Source organism: Haliotis rubra, unplaced genomic scaffold (genome assembly GCF_003918875.1).
Source record: "Haliotis rubra isolate DU_JTF1 unplaced genomic scaffold, ASM391887v1 Scf11, whole genome shotgun sequence".
NCBI lineage: Eukaryota > Metazoa > Mollusca > Gastropoda > Lepetellida > Haliotidae > Haliotis > Haliotis rubra.
In genome coordinates, this window is record NW_025765003.1 from 3,399,857 (window position 1) to 3,421,037 (window position 21,181).

The 21,181-nt window shown below is 42.5% G+C and overlaps 1 protein-coding gene across 1 annotated transcript in view; it reads right to left on the minus strand.

Moving 5' to 3' along the window:
* LOC124285510 (hydrocephalus-inducing protein homolog) overlaps positions 1-21,181 on the minus strand; it is an 89,044-nt gene that overhangs the window by 51,242 nt on the left and 16,621 nt on the right. The window contains 15 exon segments of the mRNA XM_046721754.1: positions 673-1,020; positions 1,171-1,352; positions 2,707-2,743; positions 10,085-10,411; positions 11,153-11,281; positions 11,617-11,754; positions 12,442-12,592; positions 13,424-13,536; positions 13,905-14,049; positions 14,350-14,484; positions 14,716-14,819; positions 15,180-15,332; positions 15,802-15,918; positions 16,456-16,648; positions 18,017-18,409. Of these exon segments, the coding sequence (XP_046577710.1) occupies positions 673-1,020; positions 1,171-1,352; positions 2,707-2,743; positions 10,085-10,411; positions 11,153-11,281; positions 11,617-11,754; positions 12,442-12,592; positions 13,424-13,536; positions 13,905-14,049; positions 14,350-14,484; positions 14,716-14,819; positions 15,180-15,332; positions 15,802-15,918; positions 16,456-16,648; positions 18,017-18,409 (2,665 nt within the window).

The window sequence follows — 21,181 nt, forward strand, 5'->3', positions numbered from 1 at the left end:
TTGGTATGACGTGGTTGGGGATCGAACTGGCAACCTTCCGCTCTCTCCAGGCGAATGCTCTAACCACTACACCACGGAGGCGGTCCGGAGGCAAATGTATCAAAGCAGATTGCTCATTACAGCAGGAAGGCCAAGTCCTTCATTTCTAAAGAGCATATATTAAGATTTTTGGGATTACCTACTGCGATGTTACAAACATAATTTACATAAGTCTGCCAGATTGAGACTTGTAAAATTCAGGACTAGAGACATTTCCTTGTCTATTCACACTGTTACCACTAGCCAGGTGGCATCTTGGTATCAGATTAGTTACTTGGACAGGTGAAAACAGAAATTAATATCAAACCTAGGGCCCTGTCTAACAAAATGCCAAGTTGATCATAACTACCATAATTTAACATAAGATAATAACAGCCAGACTTGCTGGAATGGGCTGATTGGTTTGTTGTTTAACGCCGCACTCAGCAAATGTTGCAGCTATATGGTGGCAGTCAGTAAATAATCGAGTCTGGACCAGACAATCCAGTGATCAACATCATGAGCATCATTCTACGCAATTGGGATACGATGACATGTGTCAACCAAGTCAGTGAGCCTGACCACCCGATCCCGTTAGTCACCGCTTACGACAAGCATAGATTACTCAAGATCAATTCTAACCTTGATACTTACCGAATGAGGAACCATGATTGGTATTCCTGGGAAAGGTCTCTTTGCCAGAGTGGGATCCATGCCAATAGAGCTGAACTCAAATCCTACTTTGCCAGTGTTTATAAGAGTTATTTCAGCTGACGCCATCTGGTCATACATCTGTTTGCCGTAGTCAATGTCTCGGCAGTCAAATGTGTACTCAACTAAGGAAGCTTCTCCCTTCAGTGTCAGCTCATATGTTGGGCCACCTTCAATCTCACAGATGGCCTTCACCTGACCCCAGATATCAGCATGGCCATAAAAGGTCAAGGTTATCTGTTCTGTGTCTCCAGGTTGAAGAGTTCCATACAAGGGCAAAATATCAAACACCTGAAAGTATAAGACATCATTTTTAGAAGACAATTAACTTACTCTTTGTTTGTACACCATCCAGCAAATTACAACTATCACCAACAGCCCCTGTGACAAATTATCAACAAAATATTCATCTTATTAAAAGGAGAGTGTGTCTGTCCTCACCTCCTCTACTCCAATGGGTGTGATGGCCTCCTGGTCCCGCTCCAATAGAGCTGTAAGGACTCGGTTAGATTTGAGGGCATCTTCCTCCTCTGGACGAAGTGAGAAGCGACTATGGAGGTCAAGCCGTTCAATGTCCTCCTTCTTGACCCCTCCCTCTGGGGAGCCTCCTGTTCCAGCTGACCCTGTAAATACATTATCATTAGCCGTGAAGAATCCAGCTATCTGATTGGCCAGTCACTGTCATGAAGAAACATATACAAGTAGATTGGTCAGCTTGGACAGATGTGATAGGTGATGTGATGTCACTTCGGACATCATAAATGTTCACTGTTTGAGTTTTGATCCCGAGAGAATGACAGCTGTCATAAGACTGATCTAATTGTGACACAAATATTTCACTGAAATGTAATTTTTAGAATAAAATTGATAACTCCTGACTCAACTTGTCTTCTTCTAGTTACATAGTGGAACACTATGTAACTTATCAACTAGTTATAATAAATGCATTTTGGTTTATTTTAGTTTTCCAAGATGTACATGTTGAACATGCACATACACAAATCAACCTTCAGTCTCATGGTGTACGAAGCTATTCAGCTTGTAAATCACATTAATTCTACTAGTGACACGTGTAGCTCGTGTATGTATGTGTGAAAGTTTGTCAGTTACATCATCATCATCATATACCCTGGTATACAACCAGCACGGTGGGCCAGCACAGCCAGCTGATCTATGGAGTAGATATCATAGGGCTACCACAGAATGAAATCATATTCCTGCAGTTGTTTAAAACAACCTCTACACATTACAGTAAACAAACACTACAAGAGAACACAATCTGCAGTGTATATGTTCAAGGGCTGTGTAACCTAGGTATATGACGACAGACTAACTAGGGACAGGTACAGGAGACACACCACTAGGGCTGCGCAATATACCCAGTTTACCGGTATTTACCGGTTCAGACATGAAAACGATATGTATTGCGATACGCTGATCGAAAACCGGTATCTTGACATGCATTAGGAAAACGTCGTAATACTCGGAAATCTTCGGATATTTCCTTGTTTCATTTGTGCCAAATATTATTCACATTTTTATTTTATCATGATTAAAATTTGTTATTAAAGCTTAATCAAGCATAGTGATTTTGTTGTGTTTTTGCTCTATGAATCAAGCAGTAACTCGAATTATAAGTAGTTTTTTGTTTAAAATACTTCATGCAATATATTGCAATGCATATTGCAATATATGCTTTCGCATCGCAATATATCGTAATATGAATATTCTCTGCAATACCCACCCCTACACACCACAATAAATGCAACCAGCTGGATATACATCAACTGATGAACCAGAACTGATGTCACCTGAGTGCTCATGCTACTTCTCTGACACACAACAATATACAGCCCCTATTCCTCATTGCGCCATTCCACAAAGCAATCACAGCACCAAGGTGATCTTAACACTGATATGTAACACAGACTAACAACTGTTGTTTCGTGGAACTAGGTCCAGGTGAACACCACCCACCTTCTCCAGCTCTTCCTCTGACATTACAGAAACTGGTCTGTCATCCCCCTCCTCTTCCTCTCGGTTGTCCCGAGGCTCATCCTGTTTGTCCTTGATCAGTTCCGGTCAGTCTAACAACACAATGTGGGTGCAGTTACAGGTGCAGTACTGACAGGGATGTGACCGTGTTCAACAAAAGCTGTTCACTAGTGATGCTACGCATGCTAATTCTTCAAATAACCAAGCTGTTTCCCTCACCAGTGTTCAAAATAACAGGGTGACCTGGGCTCCTTGTATCCCTACAGTATTCTAAGCAATTGAGGACCTAACTTTTAAATGTGTTTACGACAAATATCCATTGATTTTCAGTCAAAATTTCACACATTTCATCACTAATAAGGCCAAATTTTTGTAAAAGCTAGTTTGCAAAGTTTGTTAGCCAAAATAGTTTGCAAAGTTTGTAAGCCAAAACAATTAAAACAAGATGGTCTTGAGTCAACTTCCAGATTAGTACTATTACTAACAAATAAACAACTGACAAGATTTAACATGGTAAGATATACAGAAAACAAAATGTAATTTTTAGAGTAAAATTGATATTTTATACTTATCCTGACTCATGCTCTTTTGCTTGTCTTCTTCTTCTTGCGAACATAGTGGAACACTTGTATCTCCTTATTTGAAGCTCCCTTCAAAATAAAATCACTAATTGGTACTCACCACGAGTTGCTCCCCTTTGTCTCCCCTGGCGGGAAAAGGTGTCGCCACCCTCTGGCCATGTGCTCCACTCTCTCCTGATTTAGCGAGCCCAACACTTGAATTTACAGGGAAATCCAAAGTGTTATGTGGGGAGGATGGGAGGGTTAACCTTCATGAGTCAGGATAAGTATAAAATATCAATTTTACTCTAAAAATTACATATTTTCCCTTATCCTGACTCATGCTCTTTGCTTGTAGCATCCTACTGAACGGAGGTGGGTAACAGAATACTTTGGATTTATAATTAGTGATTTTGTATAGATATACTGTAATATCCCCACGGGGAACTTCATGAAGCCTTAGATTTAGGATGTTTCCTGTATAAAGAAAACCATAGGTTATATAAAGCCATTAAAGGGGAATTACATTATGAATATATTGAACAATACATATAAATTATATATATATATATATAGGTGACTCTGATAGAGGCACTGAAATTGACTATATCAAGTATATGCTTAAGGTAGAATACTTAAGCTGAACATATATACATAGCCCTAAAACTCCTTAGAGTTATAAGCTAGATGAGTATGTATAAAATACATATTAATCTTGTGAGGCTAATATTTTAACGCCTCACGAGGGACTGTCAGTTGCTGAGCCGGGACCAGTGGTCGAGAATGGTGAATGCCAGAGACATCTTCTGTAGTGATGTCTCTTAGGTAGTGATTAGCAAATACCATGTTAGATTTCCAATAGCATCCTTCCATAATCGTGTTCAAGGAACAGTTACCGTGTAGAAGGCGAGGGTAGAGGCCAGTGCCCTGATCTCATGTGGATTTGATGCTGTTGGTGGGTCCAAGCCTGCTGCCTTGTAGGCACGGAGAATGACAGTCCTTATCCAAATAGATATTGTGGTCCGTGACACTTCTGTTTGATCGTGAGGCGATAATGGGATGAATAAACGCTTGAGAAATCTTCTCCTTGTTTTGGATCGTCAGTAAATAAACTTTGAGCTCTACCGGACACAGTGATAGGTCTTGTGTATCTTGTGATCCGAGAATAGAGGATAGCTAGCCTGGATGTGGAATAATCTGTCTGGTTGACCTGGCAGTTGATTCTTTGCAATGAAATCCCATCTTAATCCGAGGTGTGCTGTGTTATGATTGTCATCAAACTGTATCCTCTCAGTAATCCAGAGGCGTGAATTTCAGACATTCTTGCTGCTGTGGCTAGCGATAGCAGAAACAATGTTTTCTGTGAGAGAAATTCAAAGTTTGTCGATTCCAAGGGTTCATAGACCTCACTCGTGAGGTGTTGTAACACTACATTCAGATCCCAAGCTGGAAGTGGAACTTCGCTTTGGTCCTCCAATCGAAAGCTCGTAGTAAGGCCAGTAACTCTGGAGATCTTGTCAATTTGACACCCGTTCTCATGGTGATTACAGAGCTGCCGCAAGATATGTTGATATCGCTGAACCTTTTAAATGTTTGTTTTGGCGTAGGTAACACAAATAGTCTGCCACTTGAGGTTGTGAAGCCTCTCTTGCTGTAAACCCTTTCTTTGTTGCATAATTTTGAAACTGTGCCACTTGTCGATGCATTGCCACGAGTTGAGTAACGTAAGGCAAGCGTGACTGCTTTTGCCGCCCTGGCAGAATATCCTCTCTTGTTTAAACACATTTGTATACAGTCCATAATGCGTAGTTGGAACATTGCTGGGTTTCCGTGCACTTGTTTGGTGTGAGGATGAATTAACAGGTTTGCGCAGCTTGGGTAGCTCCAGTGTTGGTTGACCGATTTCTTGAATTAGTATGGAAACCACGTTCTGGCCGGCCAGTAGGGCTGACCAAAGTGAGTTGTAGGCTCTGTGTTTGTCTGATTTTCTGTAATACTTGAGGTATTATTGCTGGCGTGAGCGGAAACGCTGTGACGCATTGAGGCCTTCCCATGATAGACTTAGAGCGTCCGTTGCCCCAAGCTTGGGGTCTGGGACTGGTGACACTAATGTCGGTAGCTGATTGTTGAATCGCTATGGCGAATAGGTCTATTAGCGGCGCCTCCTAATTGCTTGATTATCTGTGCAAAAATTTCCCGGTTGATCATCCACTCTGTCGGTGATGGTAGATGAGGCCGAGAGAGAGCGTCTGCTAGTATATTTCTGGCTCCGGGAATGTGCACTGCTCTGACATGTAGATTTAGATCTTGTATTAAATCGAACAGTTGAAAGCTTAGGTTCAAAAGGTTCATCGATCTCGTTGAGCCTTGCTTGTTTATGTAGAACGCCACTGTCGAATTGTCTGTATGGATCATTAGGCGCATTTTGTAAATGTGCTCCAATGTAGAAAGGCGTTGATTACAGCTTTCATTTCTAGACTGTTTATATGGAGTTTGCATTCTTGCTGATTCCATAACCCTGATATCGTGTGGTTGGTGAGATGAGCTCCCCAACCTTGGAGTGACGCGTCTACATACAGATGGGTTTTGTATTCCTGCTCTGCTAAACAAATCCCTTCGCAGACATTCGATTTCTTGGTCCACCATAGTAGATGTGGTCTGAGATGTTTCGGTAGACTGAATGGTTGTACATCGTTGAGATGTGCGTTGATGAGGACCTGTAGGGGCGTGAACTGTAATCTGCCTGTGACAGTCATGTCTTGGGCTGATGTGAGAAGACCTAGTAGGCTCTGCCATTGTCGCAGTGGTAGCGGAGAGAGTAGAGCTGGTGGAATGGTCTGTTGTATCTTGAGCCAACGGTCTTCTGGTACCATAATAACGGTTTGCGATTTGTGATGAATCGAATACCTAGGAACTGTAGGTCTTAGCGATGGTACTAGGTCCGACTTGCGTAAGTTTACTAACCAACCTAGTTGTGTTAGTAGCTTTATGATGTAATTTAACTGTAGTTTGAGGCGCGAGTGGATCTTGATCTACTTGTATCCCGTCGTCGAGGTAAAACGCACTGCGTAGCCCTTGACGATGTAGAAATTTGATAATCGGTTTCGTTATCCTCGTGAATAGCCAGGGGGCTGATGATATTCCGAATGGGAGTACTTTCCACTGGTAATGTAGCCCTTCTAGAGTAAATCGTAGGTATTTCCTGGAATCGGGATGAATGGGGATGTGCAAGTAGGCATCCTGTAGATCTATGCTGCCCATGTAGTCCATAGGACGAATCATCTGGCGTAACTGAGTTTTTCTTGGGAACTAGGAAAACTGGGGAGTAGAAACCTGGTTCGACGTTTGCTTGATCTATTACTTCTATGGCCTGTTTGGATAGGAGTGATGAGACAGCCTCTTTTATCTTTGGTAGTTGTTGAGCTTGTAAATCGAACTTGGGGGGTTTGATTGTCAGCGGAGGCTTGTCCTGTAGAGGGATACGAAATCCGTGTTGAATAATGTTGGAGACGTAAGGATCTTGCAGTATTCCCCAGTTTTCCCAGTGTAGTTGGAGGCGTCCACCCACTTGAGCTGGTTGTACTGGAACGGCTGGGGGTGGAAGACTCCAGTCGTTCCGAACCTGTGTTTCAGCGTCTATAATTGCGGGAACCTCTGGGTGTCCTGCCTCTTCCTGATCCTCCTCTATAGTTGCCATATGGGCGAGACTGAAAAGAATCTTTTACCTCTAGAGCTGGCTATCTTCCTGTCTCTTGCTCTTTGTAGGCCCGTGAACTTAGATCTGCCTGAGTATCTTTGTGAAGTCTGGACGAATGACGCTTGGCTAGTGTGTCCATCGATCTAATCATATAAGGACTTCCCTGGAATCCTTAGAGACTTCCTTGGCTGACCTTGTCGATTTCTCCGTCAAAGATGGATGTTGTAAGACCAGGGGCTGTATAAAGTGGGGCTGTAAAGTTCTCCCCAATTACAGGAGGTGAGGAGGCCTTGACGACGAGCTAAGGTCAGTGCTGCTGAAACAGATGTAAGATGATCCGTTAAAACTGCTGATCTTTCTTTTGCATAAGTAAGGCAGAATAAATCATTCTATCATCTTTCCGTCGTGGAATCCTCGAATCTAGTAATAAGAGTCTCATTGATCGTCCCTAGATCTATTTAACCCAAAGAACATACGTCTTCGTCATGGTTTCTATATGAGCCAACTTGCGATCATCCATCTTGTAAATCTTGTTCTTTACATCGCTGATGATCTTATAGTTCTCATCGATGTCCTGGGCCTTGTAGAAGGAGTCCATGTTATCGTGGAGAACTTCTTGGCTTGAAAGTTGGGTAGATGTGGTATCTGAACTTTCGTGTAGCTTTCTGGAAAGCTGCATCTAGATTCTGTGGCACTGCCTAATCGGGTCGATCGGGGTAGAGTGATTGCATCTGGATCATCTTCCTTCATCAAAAAACGTCTGAGCTGTATTGCCACTTTTAGATGGTGATGTGAGATCTAGGTTATTGACCATCCAATACCGTATCTCTGCATCAGAAAATATGATTCCTCCATCATCCTCAAAACCATCATCATTAATAAATTGTAGATGCTCTTCGACTGCGTGTAGCTGTCTGTATATCTGATGAGGTTTGTGGCGATCTAGTTGACTTGTAGCGCTCTATGTGGAGATCTGATGGGTGATCGACCTGGTGATGAACGGTGGAGATCGTCTATGGGATGATCTTCGAGGAGACTTGTGAGGTGAATGTTGATAGCTTCGCCCGGCTCTTCGGCAGTCCCCGATGTTCTTCTAGACGATGAAGATCTGGAATCATATGTCCTTCGCGAATGCCTTCGCTGCAGCTTCATTTGGCGTCGGTCCGGGATCGATGATATGACCTTAGCGAAAGGCTTCCGTGATGTCTGATGGTCTGAGTCCATATCTAGAGATGAAATCGAAGATGGTGATGATCTCCCTCCCGCTGGCCGAAGGCCTTCGGCAAGCTGTACATCTAGGTCCTACGTCAAGGTGGTCGCGGGACTTCCTTCGCGAAGGTGACATCGTCTTGGCTGCTACTCGTTGATGGGGTGCCTCTGGGGTGCTGTTCACGTTGGAGCCTTCGTTGCTTTCGGACCCTGCTTAAGCAGTTTGTAGTGGTCCTCCATGATGTTCATAATCTGCCGCATCATGTCTTCTGGGATGATCTGTGGTCGCCGTCGCCAAATCTTTTCTGCGATGGGGTTCACATCAATGGCGTCTGACGCCGGTGTAGAGGCATCAGGCTGCATGGAGATCTCTGCAGAAGTCACAGTCGCTGACACCGGTCGCTTCTTCTGCCGTAAAGTCGGGGATGATTATCGGCTGATCATCGTGTAGAGGCCCAACTCTGCTGCTGGAGCGATCTCGGCTGAGAAAGTTCTTTGCTGTCTTCTTCGAGATTTCCCTTTGGAAGTCTGCGCTGCCCTAGGTGTCCTCAATCTGCGTTGAGGCGACGATGAGAGCCCTCTTAGACTTAGTCTGCAATGACGGGATGTCTGGGGAGGCCGGTCGTTTCTTCGAGTGTAACGGACTCCGCCCCACGTTCCTCTGCCGCAGGGGTCTCTAGCAGAACACCAGACGGAGAGGGTCGATCATGGCTAAGCAGCTGACTGGAAGGAATATCTGGACTCTCTGCCATGTTTTGCCCCTTGTTTTCGCGTGATCTATCTGCAGCACGTCTTAAGGACTTAAAGATGATATTTATTAAATGCAGAATGAGATAAATTAATGCAGTAACTGCAACGCGTGAATTAAACGCGCAGTGAGAACAACTAGGGCATATTACATGTGGATCGGAGGCAGAAAAAGCGTAATCTACAAATCGCACAGATTTTCATGAACGTGAAAGCTAGCTGAACAATCACGAATACACGTGAATAAACAGTAGAAATACGATAATTAATCAATACAAATAGTAAAGGATACTAGCTATACCTCTATAGTAACCTATGAGAGGTAAAAACTAAGACTGACTGACTGACTGAGTTTGGTTTTACGCCGCTTTTAGCAATATTCCAGCAACATCACGGCGGGGGACACCAGAAATGGGCTTCACACATTGTGCCCATGTGGGGATTCGAACCCGGGTCTTCGGCGTGACGAGCCAACGCTTTAACCATTAGGCTACCCCACCGCCCCTTAAAACTAAGAGATTATCAAAGGATATGTGTGTAAGGAGACACAAGGCGCTCTCACATCCTGCTCACTGGGCGAAGAAGGAGAGAGTGGAGCACATGGCCAGAGGGTGGCGACACCTTTTCCCGCCAGGGGAGACAAAGGGGAGCAACTCGTGGTGAGTACCAATTAGTGATTTTATTTTGAAGGGAGCTTCAAATAAGGAGATACAAGTGTTCCACTATGTTCGCAAGAAGAAGAAGACAAGCAAAAGAGCATGAGTCAGGATAAGGAAAAATTGATTGTGATTTTTATGGAGAAACATGTACAATGTGAATACACCCCCACCACCCACCCACAAAATTCTATGTACAAAGTAAGTGACCCCACCTGCATGTCATTTATAATATTAAAGAAGTTGTAAATCCTTACCATACATTGTTGTGATGTATAAAATCACTCCTAAAATCATCACCATCCCCCCACCCCTAGTCATAAATTATGAACGGTACCTAATTGTAATCCATTATAGGTCTCGTAAGTTGACAAAAATATGTAAGGCCTTATATGTTTTAAGGGCTCAACCAAAACAACTCTACCATCTATCCTACAAACAATGGATCATGCACATAACACACAAACTGACAACGCTGAAAATCATCTCACCTCCAGCTGTCCTTCCTCATCTGACCTGGCCCCTTCATCAATCACCACCTGAACTCTCTCCTCTCCCTCCACCTCTTCCTCCACAACGTCCATCATGTTCTCCTCCATAATGATGTCGTTCGTAGGCTTTGGTGGACGGTTGATGACGGCACATGGCTCATTGCCAATCAGGAATGACCACCGGTACTTCACCTCCATCGGACTGTTGTTGGTGATGTTCACGTAGCGTGTCACCTCTGTGTCATTGAGGATGCAGCCGAAGTCTACAACTGACTTCTCAAACTCCAAATTGGGGAAGTACACTTCTCCACGAAGGGCAATGTAATCCTGCAATGTGATGTTCAGTGTTATCATTTGCAATATCTGCTTGTATATTTTACACATATAAAAACCTTTCCTTTCAGAAACAGATTGTTTCAGTATGCAGCAGCCATCAGACAGAATGAGTTGCCTCACAACATCAACGTCATCTTCAAGAAGAAGAGACCGCCTCCATCGTGTAGTGGTCAGAGCGTCCGCCCGGAGAGCGGAAGGTCGCGGGTTCGATCCCCGACCACGTCATACCAAAAAGACGTTAAAATATGGTACTTGTTGGTCCCTGCCTGGCGTTCGGCATTAATGGGTACAACAAGGACTGGTCGACTCGGAGGCAGTATAATGTGTCTGAGTGGGGTATTCGTGCTTCACTGCGGCATGGTATCTGAGTGGGCTAGCACTATAAAACCAGCTTCAGTCTGGGCTATTACAAGCAGCCGCACATACACATACACACGCATGCACGTCGTCATATGAGCGAAATATTCTCAAGCACAACGTTAAACCCAATTTCACCTCACCTCAAGAAGAAGAGAAAAATTTTACATGTTTAAAATTTTCAACAACTCATGTCTTGACTGATTTTCTCTGCCAATAGCATTAAATGCATATAAAACATGCAGTAGAGTGTATGATGTGCTATAGTCATGCAGGTGTTGTTGTTTTTTTCCATTTCAATATACTTTTTTAATATTATACAATAACACAGTTTTATTGCCTGAAAACATTGCATTCATTTCCTGGTTTACTTACAACATGTGGGTGTTCCTTGTATGTGACATGTAGAACCTCGTCTATTGTGCGAATGTGAAGGTCATCTTTGTAGGCTGGATCAAAACGAATCTTCAAATTGTATGATTCACCGACTCCAAGGTGTACCTCCTGAAAAACATATAAGCATACCATACACCATACACCATTGTATATGATTGTTTGAGGGGAAGACCTATCCAGAAGTTTGTATCTCCAGACTGTAAAGGAAACATCCTGGACCTGAAGGATCTTGAAGGAAGCCATGGTGGCCAGATGGTCGAGGTATTTAAACCTAACAGAATGAAGATCTGATACACAGGATAATCAAGGTTGTAATAAGGAAAGAACACTCATATCTTCAACTGAGCAGCACTTTTTACATTTGGCTGTGTCTGAGATCACTGACAATTCCTACAGAGCAAATGTGTGGAACACCTAACACTGACATTGTCATGACTACTGACCATCTCGGAGACTTCGACACCATCTTCCTGGACCAGTCTGAAGGGATACTCCAGCTTGAGCTCTGTGGTCAGTGGCAGACTGGACACATTATTCATGGCCAGCTGCTTGGTCTCCATGTTCATGTCCTCGCCAGCCTGCTGCAAGGAGAGTTTGAACCCAGTGAATCACACAAGCGTCATTAACTTTCTGGTGAAAATTCAGATTACAGAAATAGGATTACTTGACAAGAATTACATGAAGAGTAGTGCTTTTTTTTGTTGCTTGTTTAATGCTGCACTCAGTATAAATTCATCTATATGATGTAATTCTGTACAAAAGGAGACCAGACAATCCATAAATTGACATCATGAGCCTCATGACCCTAATTTTTATGGGAAAAACATGCTGGAGACAAGATTCAAGCCAGATCTTCACAGGGATTCAGAGTAGTGAAATACATTGAATGAGAGAGCATGTTGTATAACAAAGTCAGTGATAATCAATTGTATATCAAGAGGCCTGTAAATACTTGAAGCAAACAGTGGTTGAGGTACATGATCCATCACAGTAGGATCATAATCAGCAAGGTCACACATTGTAACCAACTGATCTTATTTTAGACAGCAGTTATGACTGGCAGGATGGACTTGACTAACTTAACCATTTTGGTAGAAGAACATTTATAGTATGTCGATGTGATATAAGCAAGAAAACAGTTTATCCTCTTATGTGTTAACAACGGCATATTGGGATGGTAGTGCAGTGGTGTCTTCTGTGGGTGAATTTACTGTACAATAGTGAACGTCAGATCAACTCTGTAGTGCCATGTATGTGGAATCACCAACCTTGTCCACCCTGAAGAACACACTCTTGGTGGAGAAGTCTAGAAGGGGGCTGATGAAATCTGTGGACACGTCAACTCTCATCACCAGCTCCTTGCCTCCCTGTCGCCCAATGATGGCATGGCACAACAGACGTTCACTCACAAACTGGGGTCTACAGGGATTGAAAACATTTTAAAACTATCATGTTCTGCATGAATTTCTTGAAAAATATTATATAATACATGATGGTTCTGTCAATGTAACACCTTGTAATATCCCACATCTAATAATCTGTTTATTGTACGTTTGCTGTATGTCCACAATCAGCACTAGTCCAGCTATCCAATATAGATCTGTAATATTCAAGTCTTGAATATAGCAATCCTAAAATTGACATCATGACAATCAAACGATACTGTTGGGATACAATGACATGTTTCAACCAAAGTCAGTGAGTCTGACCATCCAATGTCATTAATCTCTTCACACAACACATGGGTTGGTGGAGGCCAGTTGTTACTCAGATCTTCCCAAGGGTACAAATCAGATGGATGACATTCCCTTTCTATCGGGGCGGTGGGGTAGCCCTAGTGGCTAAGGCGTTCGCTCGTCACGCCGAAGACTCGGGTTCGATTCCCCACATGGGTACAATGTGTGAAGCCCATTTCTGGTGTCCCCCGCCGTGATATTGCTGGAATATTGCTAAAAGCGGCGTAAAAGCAAATTCACTCACTCCCTTTCTAACAAATGTCCACAGTACTGCAAGGACAGTTTTGTATGTACTACTTCCAAAGACTATCCATAGCCTGGTGTATAACTGATTTTCAATGATCCATTCATATAATCATCACAACTATTTTTCCCTTCACGCAAAATGGAATTTGTTTCTGAGGATAGGCAAGAGTGGGTATTCTTTTGCATTGACATTCTATATCTATATTCTATAACAAGTACTGGTAACAATGAGACAAGTGACACTGTAACATTGTCTAAATCCACTAACTTGTCTACAAATCCCTCTAGATGCATCTCGACTGTATCCCCAGCTGGCAGATCCATCCTGTTGGGGCTGAGCTTGAAGATAGGCATAGCTGGCTCTGCTGGAGGTGGCTTGTTCTGCCAAGTCAAACACAGAAGAATAAACAATAACAAACATCTTCTTTGGCCACCAAATGTTTCCAGGGTAAAGGCGATAGTATATTTCAGCCTCAATGTACAGGACCCACAGCATCTTCAGTTCAAATGAACTAGCAGCTCAGACTGTGTCCATGTTGAGAACTGAACTAATACTAAAATAGCAACTATTTCTACAACACACTCGGTGAAAAATACATTTCAACTGACTTGGCATCATTTTCAGTAGATTTTTGTGTTAACATATGAATGATTTTTGGCTGTGATCGCTGAAGAAAAAGAAACATTACAAGGCTCGGGCTTTTGACTAGTGGCTGATGAACATATAGAAACTATCACCACTGGCCTACCCTGTTCTTCATATCAAGAGGGTTGTAAGCAGCTAGTTCTTTCTTGGCCTTGCCGATAGGTCCAAATCCCTCTGTGCTCCATACAAGTTGCTGATGGCGGCGACCACGATTGGTCAGCTTGAATGTCTTGTTCAATGGACGATTACTAAGGGCAAATGAAAAAAACACATGACATGAAATTCAAAAGGTCACTATTCCTTTTGATTAGCAATAAGACATCATACTTGAGGACGAATGAAAGAGGCTTCACTGTCCTCTGACTGTCTTTAGTTCACAGATGTTAACATTGCATTTAATAATACTTGACAAATATAATTGTTTGTAAAGAAATGTCCAGACACGATGGATATTCTAGGCAAAAATCCCCATCACTGGAGCAGGATAACATGCAAGTAACAAAGTTACTAAGCCTGGCAGTAATCAAAATATGGAGGAATCTACATACCTGAAGTTCGGTCCGAGGTTGAGGACAGTTGTGAGTGGTGGGTCAGACACGATAGTCGTACCCTGACCATACGCAGTCAGTGGGATGAGCCGAGCTTCACTCTCCAGGAAGTTGATCTGTAACTTATCTTGGAATCTGAAAAAGAGAAACATTACCAAAATTAGCCTCAATGAGGTATTTTATATGCAATTCTAAAAGTCAAAACAGAAAAGATAACACAACCTATATACATATATATGTACTTTAAAATCATACATACACCATCACACACACATACATATGATCTGCAATCACAAAAAAGAGTGCACCAGCTTTCAGAATTTCTGTTTTTTTTTCATGATATTATTAAGAAAACAGATCACTCACCTGACACAGTCATCTAAATGTGCTGTTACTGTCAGCTGTATTATTTCCTCTGGAGCTATCTCACCCTCTGATGGCTCCACTCGGAACACAGTGTTTGGCCGCATCTAATCAAACAAACCAAACAATGTACAATCAGTTACTCACAATTGATATAACTGTATTGTTTCTTAAGTAGTATGGAAAGGTGCTCATTTATTTGTTATTTAAATCTATAGGTTACTGGAGGCCTATTCTAACACAGACAATTACTGTTTTAGTGAAACTTTGAAGTATGACGTTGAAAGACCACTGATGATAATCGAGGCCAAATCTGGGATTCAAACCCTACAAACAGCAGATCCTGGTAGCTAAAAGGGAAGCAACTCAATACTCTGAGTTGTAGAAACAAACCACTGGGCCGCCTATGCTGCAGCAATGTGTCAATAGATCTAGTAGAAGGAAGAAACATAATGATAACAACCTACCATGTGAGCTGTGAACCTGGCTGGGATGAGAGACTCATTAGCCAGAGTTACAACATTGGGTACATCTGTGAGTACAGGGACAACGTTCCAGTCCAGCTCTAGAGGTGTGGTGTGGACCACCGGCCCCTCCCCGATACATGTCACATGGACAGGCTGAAAGTACACAGACAGGTGGCAAACTGACTACACAAATACACAGATCCGTGTTAACATTAAATCATGGACCTGGGCTATTAGTGAGTAAATTTGAGTTTATTCTGCTTTGAGCAATATTCCTGCTAAACCATGAGAAAATGGGCTTCACAAGTTGTACCGATGTGAAGAATCCATGAATACACCATGCCGCGTATATAATGGTCAGATGTAACATTTGTTATATCTTGGATTACACTTTCTCAGTGAAGTACAGATTCTACTTCTTTTGGGGTTGAGTCCCATCCACGATTTGAGGAATAAAACCTTTGTCACAATAAGTGAATGCCTTAACCACTAGGCCATCTGACCCCATCAACTCCTCAATTATTAAGCAACACTGAACTCTGTAACATCTGAATTTGAAAGGCGGTGGGGTAACCTAGTGGTTAAAGCATTTGCTCGTCATGCCGAAGACACAGGTTATTACCAGGGGAGGTTCCTGACTGCCGAAGATGCGGACGTAGACCGGGGTATCCTGCTCCTCCAATGCCTGTACCTCCACCAGCAGCGGTACCTCCATCACACTGTGAGGGGGGATGATGCCCTGTGATAGAGCAGCTTGTGTAACAACACACTACACCGTGTACACAAAAAAGCAATTTGTATCACCAACACTCCAGTTTGCCAGACACTGTTGAGTTAACTAGCTGAGACATCTTTGTTGGTATGATTATATAGAGAGTTAACACACTATCTACAGCATGCTTGCCTGAAACAAACTGGGCTTCAGACAAGCCTCCTAAGCTGTAAACTGACATATAAGATACTACATTGGGGAAATGCACATTTCCAACATGATAAACTCTCTTTCAGTCAAAAATATACAAGCACAACTTATTTGTGTATATCATTGCAAATGTGTACAGTTCATTTGTCACTGATATATCCTAAAAGGTTCTGCTATCATTATCACATTCAAAATATTACCTCCAAACCAATCAATCAACAAGAAATTTATAAAAAATTATAATATGCAGTTTCTTTGTACTTATTGCAGCTGATGCCTCAGACCCAAAAATATCCAGCAGAACATATAGAACATATCTATATCAGGCAAGAAAACCTAAACTGGTCACAATACCTTTGTCTGGGGGCTCTGGTATAGTATGGGAGCTCCTTCTAGGGGTATGATGTTTTTCTGTGGCACCAGTTCATACTTGGCTTGAAGATCCATGTCATTGTGCAGTTTGATGCGATGTTCGTAGGGGTGGCGGAGGAAGCATCGTCCATAGTCCAGGATGGGAGTCAGAACTGTTATTGACGGCACCACACATCTATTCAACAAGAATATCTTTACAAAACCTGCTAGTGCTTAATCATGGTTGTGGAGTTTCGTATAATTCGTATGTTATGAGACCGAGTGTGGTATTTTATTTATTACCCACATCTTACATGCATTAAATTGACAAAATAGCGTATTTTTGTTATTGTTATGGTTTCAAACCGAAACCAGTTTCATAAAAAGGTTGTGGAAGAATGTTGTTCTGTAGTACACTTTTTGCATGAGGTCACTCTTTAATGACGTCACTACGCCTTGCTTGTCTGCCTCCTTGGTAACCGACGTCACGATGCATGTCAGTTGTCATCGCCTCGTACAGACTCCTACATTAAACTACTCCGTACCACCCTGTTTCGTAGTTTTCAGTTGCTTCACTCGGCTAACATCACTGGTGGAAACTTTGCGTTTATGTTTTTCGACGTATATAATGTCTCAGTTCGACTCACAATTAAACAGCGATACGGCAACGTTCGCAATGTTTACATTCCCACAATGCATATAAGTTGTAGAATGAATGAATTCACGTGTTTGTTATGAATGAAAACGTAGTTCCGTCACAACATGACCTAATTGAGAGGTCATCGGTTATCCAATCAAATCATTAGAATCTCAGGTCAAGTCGTTACGACACAGGTCAACGCGATACGACACTTGTGTGACGTACGAGATTAGTATGCAACTACCCATACGCCACGTGGGTAATAAATAATACTTTGTCATTGGTGAAATCTTATTTATCAAAAAACTGACTGTAATGGTCAACATGCTTGAACGTCATTAACAGTCTAAAATGTTAATAGCAAATATGGAGTTTCTTTGAGCTGTTGTACGTGTTGCAAACTGCCAGGCAGATTTGTCCTACTTTGACTGATATATTGTAGTCAAGTCATCATTTGCAAACAGTAGTGTAAATATGGACAACTCATGTTGCTCTTGCCTCAAAGTATCTCCATCAGCAGCTACAAGATCCCCAAACAATCGTAGCACTATGACCATATCAACACTATATGGGTTATGACTCTAAGATCACTGTGTTGAAAAAAGACCATGTTTGGTGTGAAGTTGTACTCTGTTCTGAAGGGAACTGAAGTGTCATAGAAAGTTTAACACTTTCAGCACACTCAGCACAAGTCCTGTTATACTACAAAGGCCTGTAAGTGATCAAGCCTGGACTATATAATCCAATGAGTGACACCATGAGCAACAACCCATGCGGTCAAGATATGATGACACACTATGAACCAAGTCACCAAACCTGACCACCCAGTCCACCACCCAGCATTGCTTGCTGGGGACCTTTTCTAACTTGGAATCCACATTATGTTATTAGTGTGAGTGACTACAGTGTATTAATCTTACTCACTTTGCCTGTATTGGTAGAGTCAGGATCTCCTCTCCCACATTGTCCACATCCACCACCAACGACACATCGTATTTCTTGACTGTGTTGGATACAAAGTTCACTGTCACCTTGATCTCACTCTGAGGAGGAATTGTCTCTGTTGATGGAACAATCTCAAACTCTCTTGGAGAGTTTACTCCTGTTGGGCCAAGCTCACTACGGGTGGTGTCAAGGTCACTGGTACTACATATACTATCGGTTGTACCGTCCCCTGGCACACGGAGGTGAAAGGTCATGGGGACGAGGGAAGTGTTCATCAGAGTACAGTACTGGGTGTTCAGAAACCCGTATGACACTGTACCAAACTTCAACTTTGGCACATTGAACTGAAATGTAGGCCCGATCACAGATCCGCTGAAAAAAGAAAGACCATTAACAATTAAATCAAAAACTTCCCCAAAAGCATGTTTATTGACCCTATCATCCGTGCAGTACAAGTCACCTTGACTAAAGCATCACATTTGATTAAACCATATTAATATCAATATAGTGATTTTTACATTTTATATGTAGGAATTTGTAATTGTCACATGGGGCCAGACATCTCTGATCTAGACGATTGCATAATATTGAAGAGGCTTGAAAACAAACCTGTGTAACTACCAAATACTAGCACATTAGTTGGTGCATAGAAGCTTAGGGTGCTGGGTACAACGAGAAACCCTGCCATTGTTAGTTCCACCACAGAAACCAGACGAGACTTTATTTTGAATTCATATACCCAATATTGAACAAACTTTATGGATAACAACTTCTTTTATTTCGTGAGTGCGATGTTTCGATACAGATTCTTGTACCACACGTGAATGAGTGCGATGTTTCGATACAGATTCATGTACCACATGTGAGTGAGTGCGATGTTTCGATACAGATTCTTGTACCACATGCGAGTGAGTGCGATGTTTTGATACAGATTCTTGTACCACACAGGAGTTTCTTTGTACCACAGATTCTTGTACCACACAGGAGTGAGTGTGATGTTTTGATAGAGATTCTTGTACCACACAGGAGTGAGTGCGATGTTTCGATACAGATTCTTGTACCACTGCGGAGTGAGTGCGATGTTTTGATACAGATTCTTGTACCACACAGGAGTGAGTGCGATGTTTCGATACAGATTCTTGTACCACATGTGAGTGAGTGTGATGTTTTGATAGAGATTCTTGTACCACACAGGAGTGAGTGCGATGTTTTGATACAGATTCTTGTACCACACAGGAGTGAGTGCGATGTTTCGATACAGATTCTTGTACCACACGGGAGTGAGTGCGATGTTTCGATACAGATTCTTGTACCACACGGGAGTGAGTGCGATGTTTCGATACAGATTCTTGTACCACATGTGAGTGAGTGTGATGTTTTGATATTCTTGTACCACACAGATTCTTGTACCACACTTGGACCACACAGGAGTGAGTGCGATGTTTCGATACAGATTCTTGTACCACATGTGAGTGAGTGCGATGTTTTGATACAGATTCTTGTACCACACAGGAGTGAGTGCGATGTTTCGATACAGATTCTTGTACCACACAGGAGTGAGTGCGATGTTTCGATACAGATTCTTGTACCACATGTGAGTGAGTGTGATGTTTCGATACAGATTCTTGTACCAAAGAGGAGTGAGTGCGATGTTTCGATACAGATTCTTGTACCACACGGGAGTGAGTGCGATGTTTCGATACAGATTCTTGTACAGATTCACCACATGTGTGAGTGCAATGTTTCGATACAGATTCTTGTACCACACAGGAATGAGTGCGATGTTTTGATACAGATTCTTGTACCACACGGGAGTGAACACGATGTTTCGATACAGATTCTTGTACCACACGGGAGTGAACACGATGTTTCGATACAGATTCTTGTACCACACGGGAGTGAACGCGATGTTTCGATACAGATTCTTGTACCACACGGGAGAACGCGATGTTTCGATACAGATTCTTGTACCACACGGGAGTGAGTCGCGATGTTTCGATACAGATTCTTGTACCACACAGAGTGAACGCGATGTTTTGATACAGATTCTTGTACCACACGGGAGTGAACACGATGTTTCGATACAGATTCTTGTACCACACGGGAGTGAACGCGATGTTTACCATACAGATCTTGATACAGACCTTGTACCACGGAGTGAGTGAACGCGATGTTTTGATACAGATTCTTGTACCACCGAACACGATGGAGTGAACGCGATGTTTCGATACAGATTCTTGTACCAAACAAGAGTGAACACGATGTTTCGATACAGATTCTTGTACCACACGGGAGTGAACGCGATGTTTCGATACAGATTCTTGTACCACAACGGGAGTGAACGCGATGTTTCGATACAGATTCTTGTACCAAAGAGGAGTGAATGTGATGTTTTTCGATACAGATTCTTGTACCAAAGAGGAGTGAACGCGATGTTTCGATACAGATTCTTGTACCAAACAGGAGTGAACGCGATGTTTCGATACAGATTCTTGTACCAAACAGGAGTGACGCGATGTTTCGATACAGATTCTTGTACCACACGGGAGTGAACGCGATGTTTCGATACAGATTCTTGTACCAAAGAGGAGGAGTCGCGATGTTTTGATACAGATTCTTGTACCACACGGGAGTGAACACGATGTTTCGATACAGATTCTTGTACCAAACAAGAGTGAACGCGATGTTTCGATACAGATTCTTGACGCTGATGTTTCGATACAGATTCTTGTACCAAAGAGGAGTGAATGTGATGTTTTTCGATACAGATTCTTGTACCAAAGAGGAGTGAATGCGATGTTTCGATACAGATTCTTGTACCAAACAGGAGTGAACGCGATGTTTCGATACAGATTCTTGTACCAAACAGGAGTGAACGCGATGTTTCGATACAGATTCTTGTACCACACGGGAGTGAACGCGATGTTTCGATACAGATTCTTGTACCACACAGGAGTGAACACGATGTTTCGATACAGATTCTTGTACCACACGGGAGTGAACGCGATGTTTCGATACAGATTCTTGTACCACACGGGAGTGAACGCGATGTTTCGATACAGATTCTTGTACCGTTGTAAGGCAGGAATGCACTCACGAAATAAAAGAAGTTGTTATCCATTTAGTCTGTTCAATATTGTACAT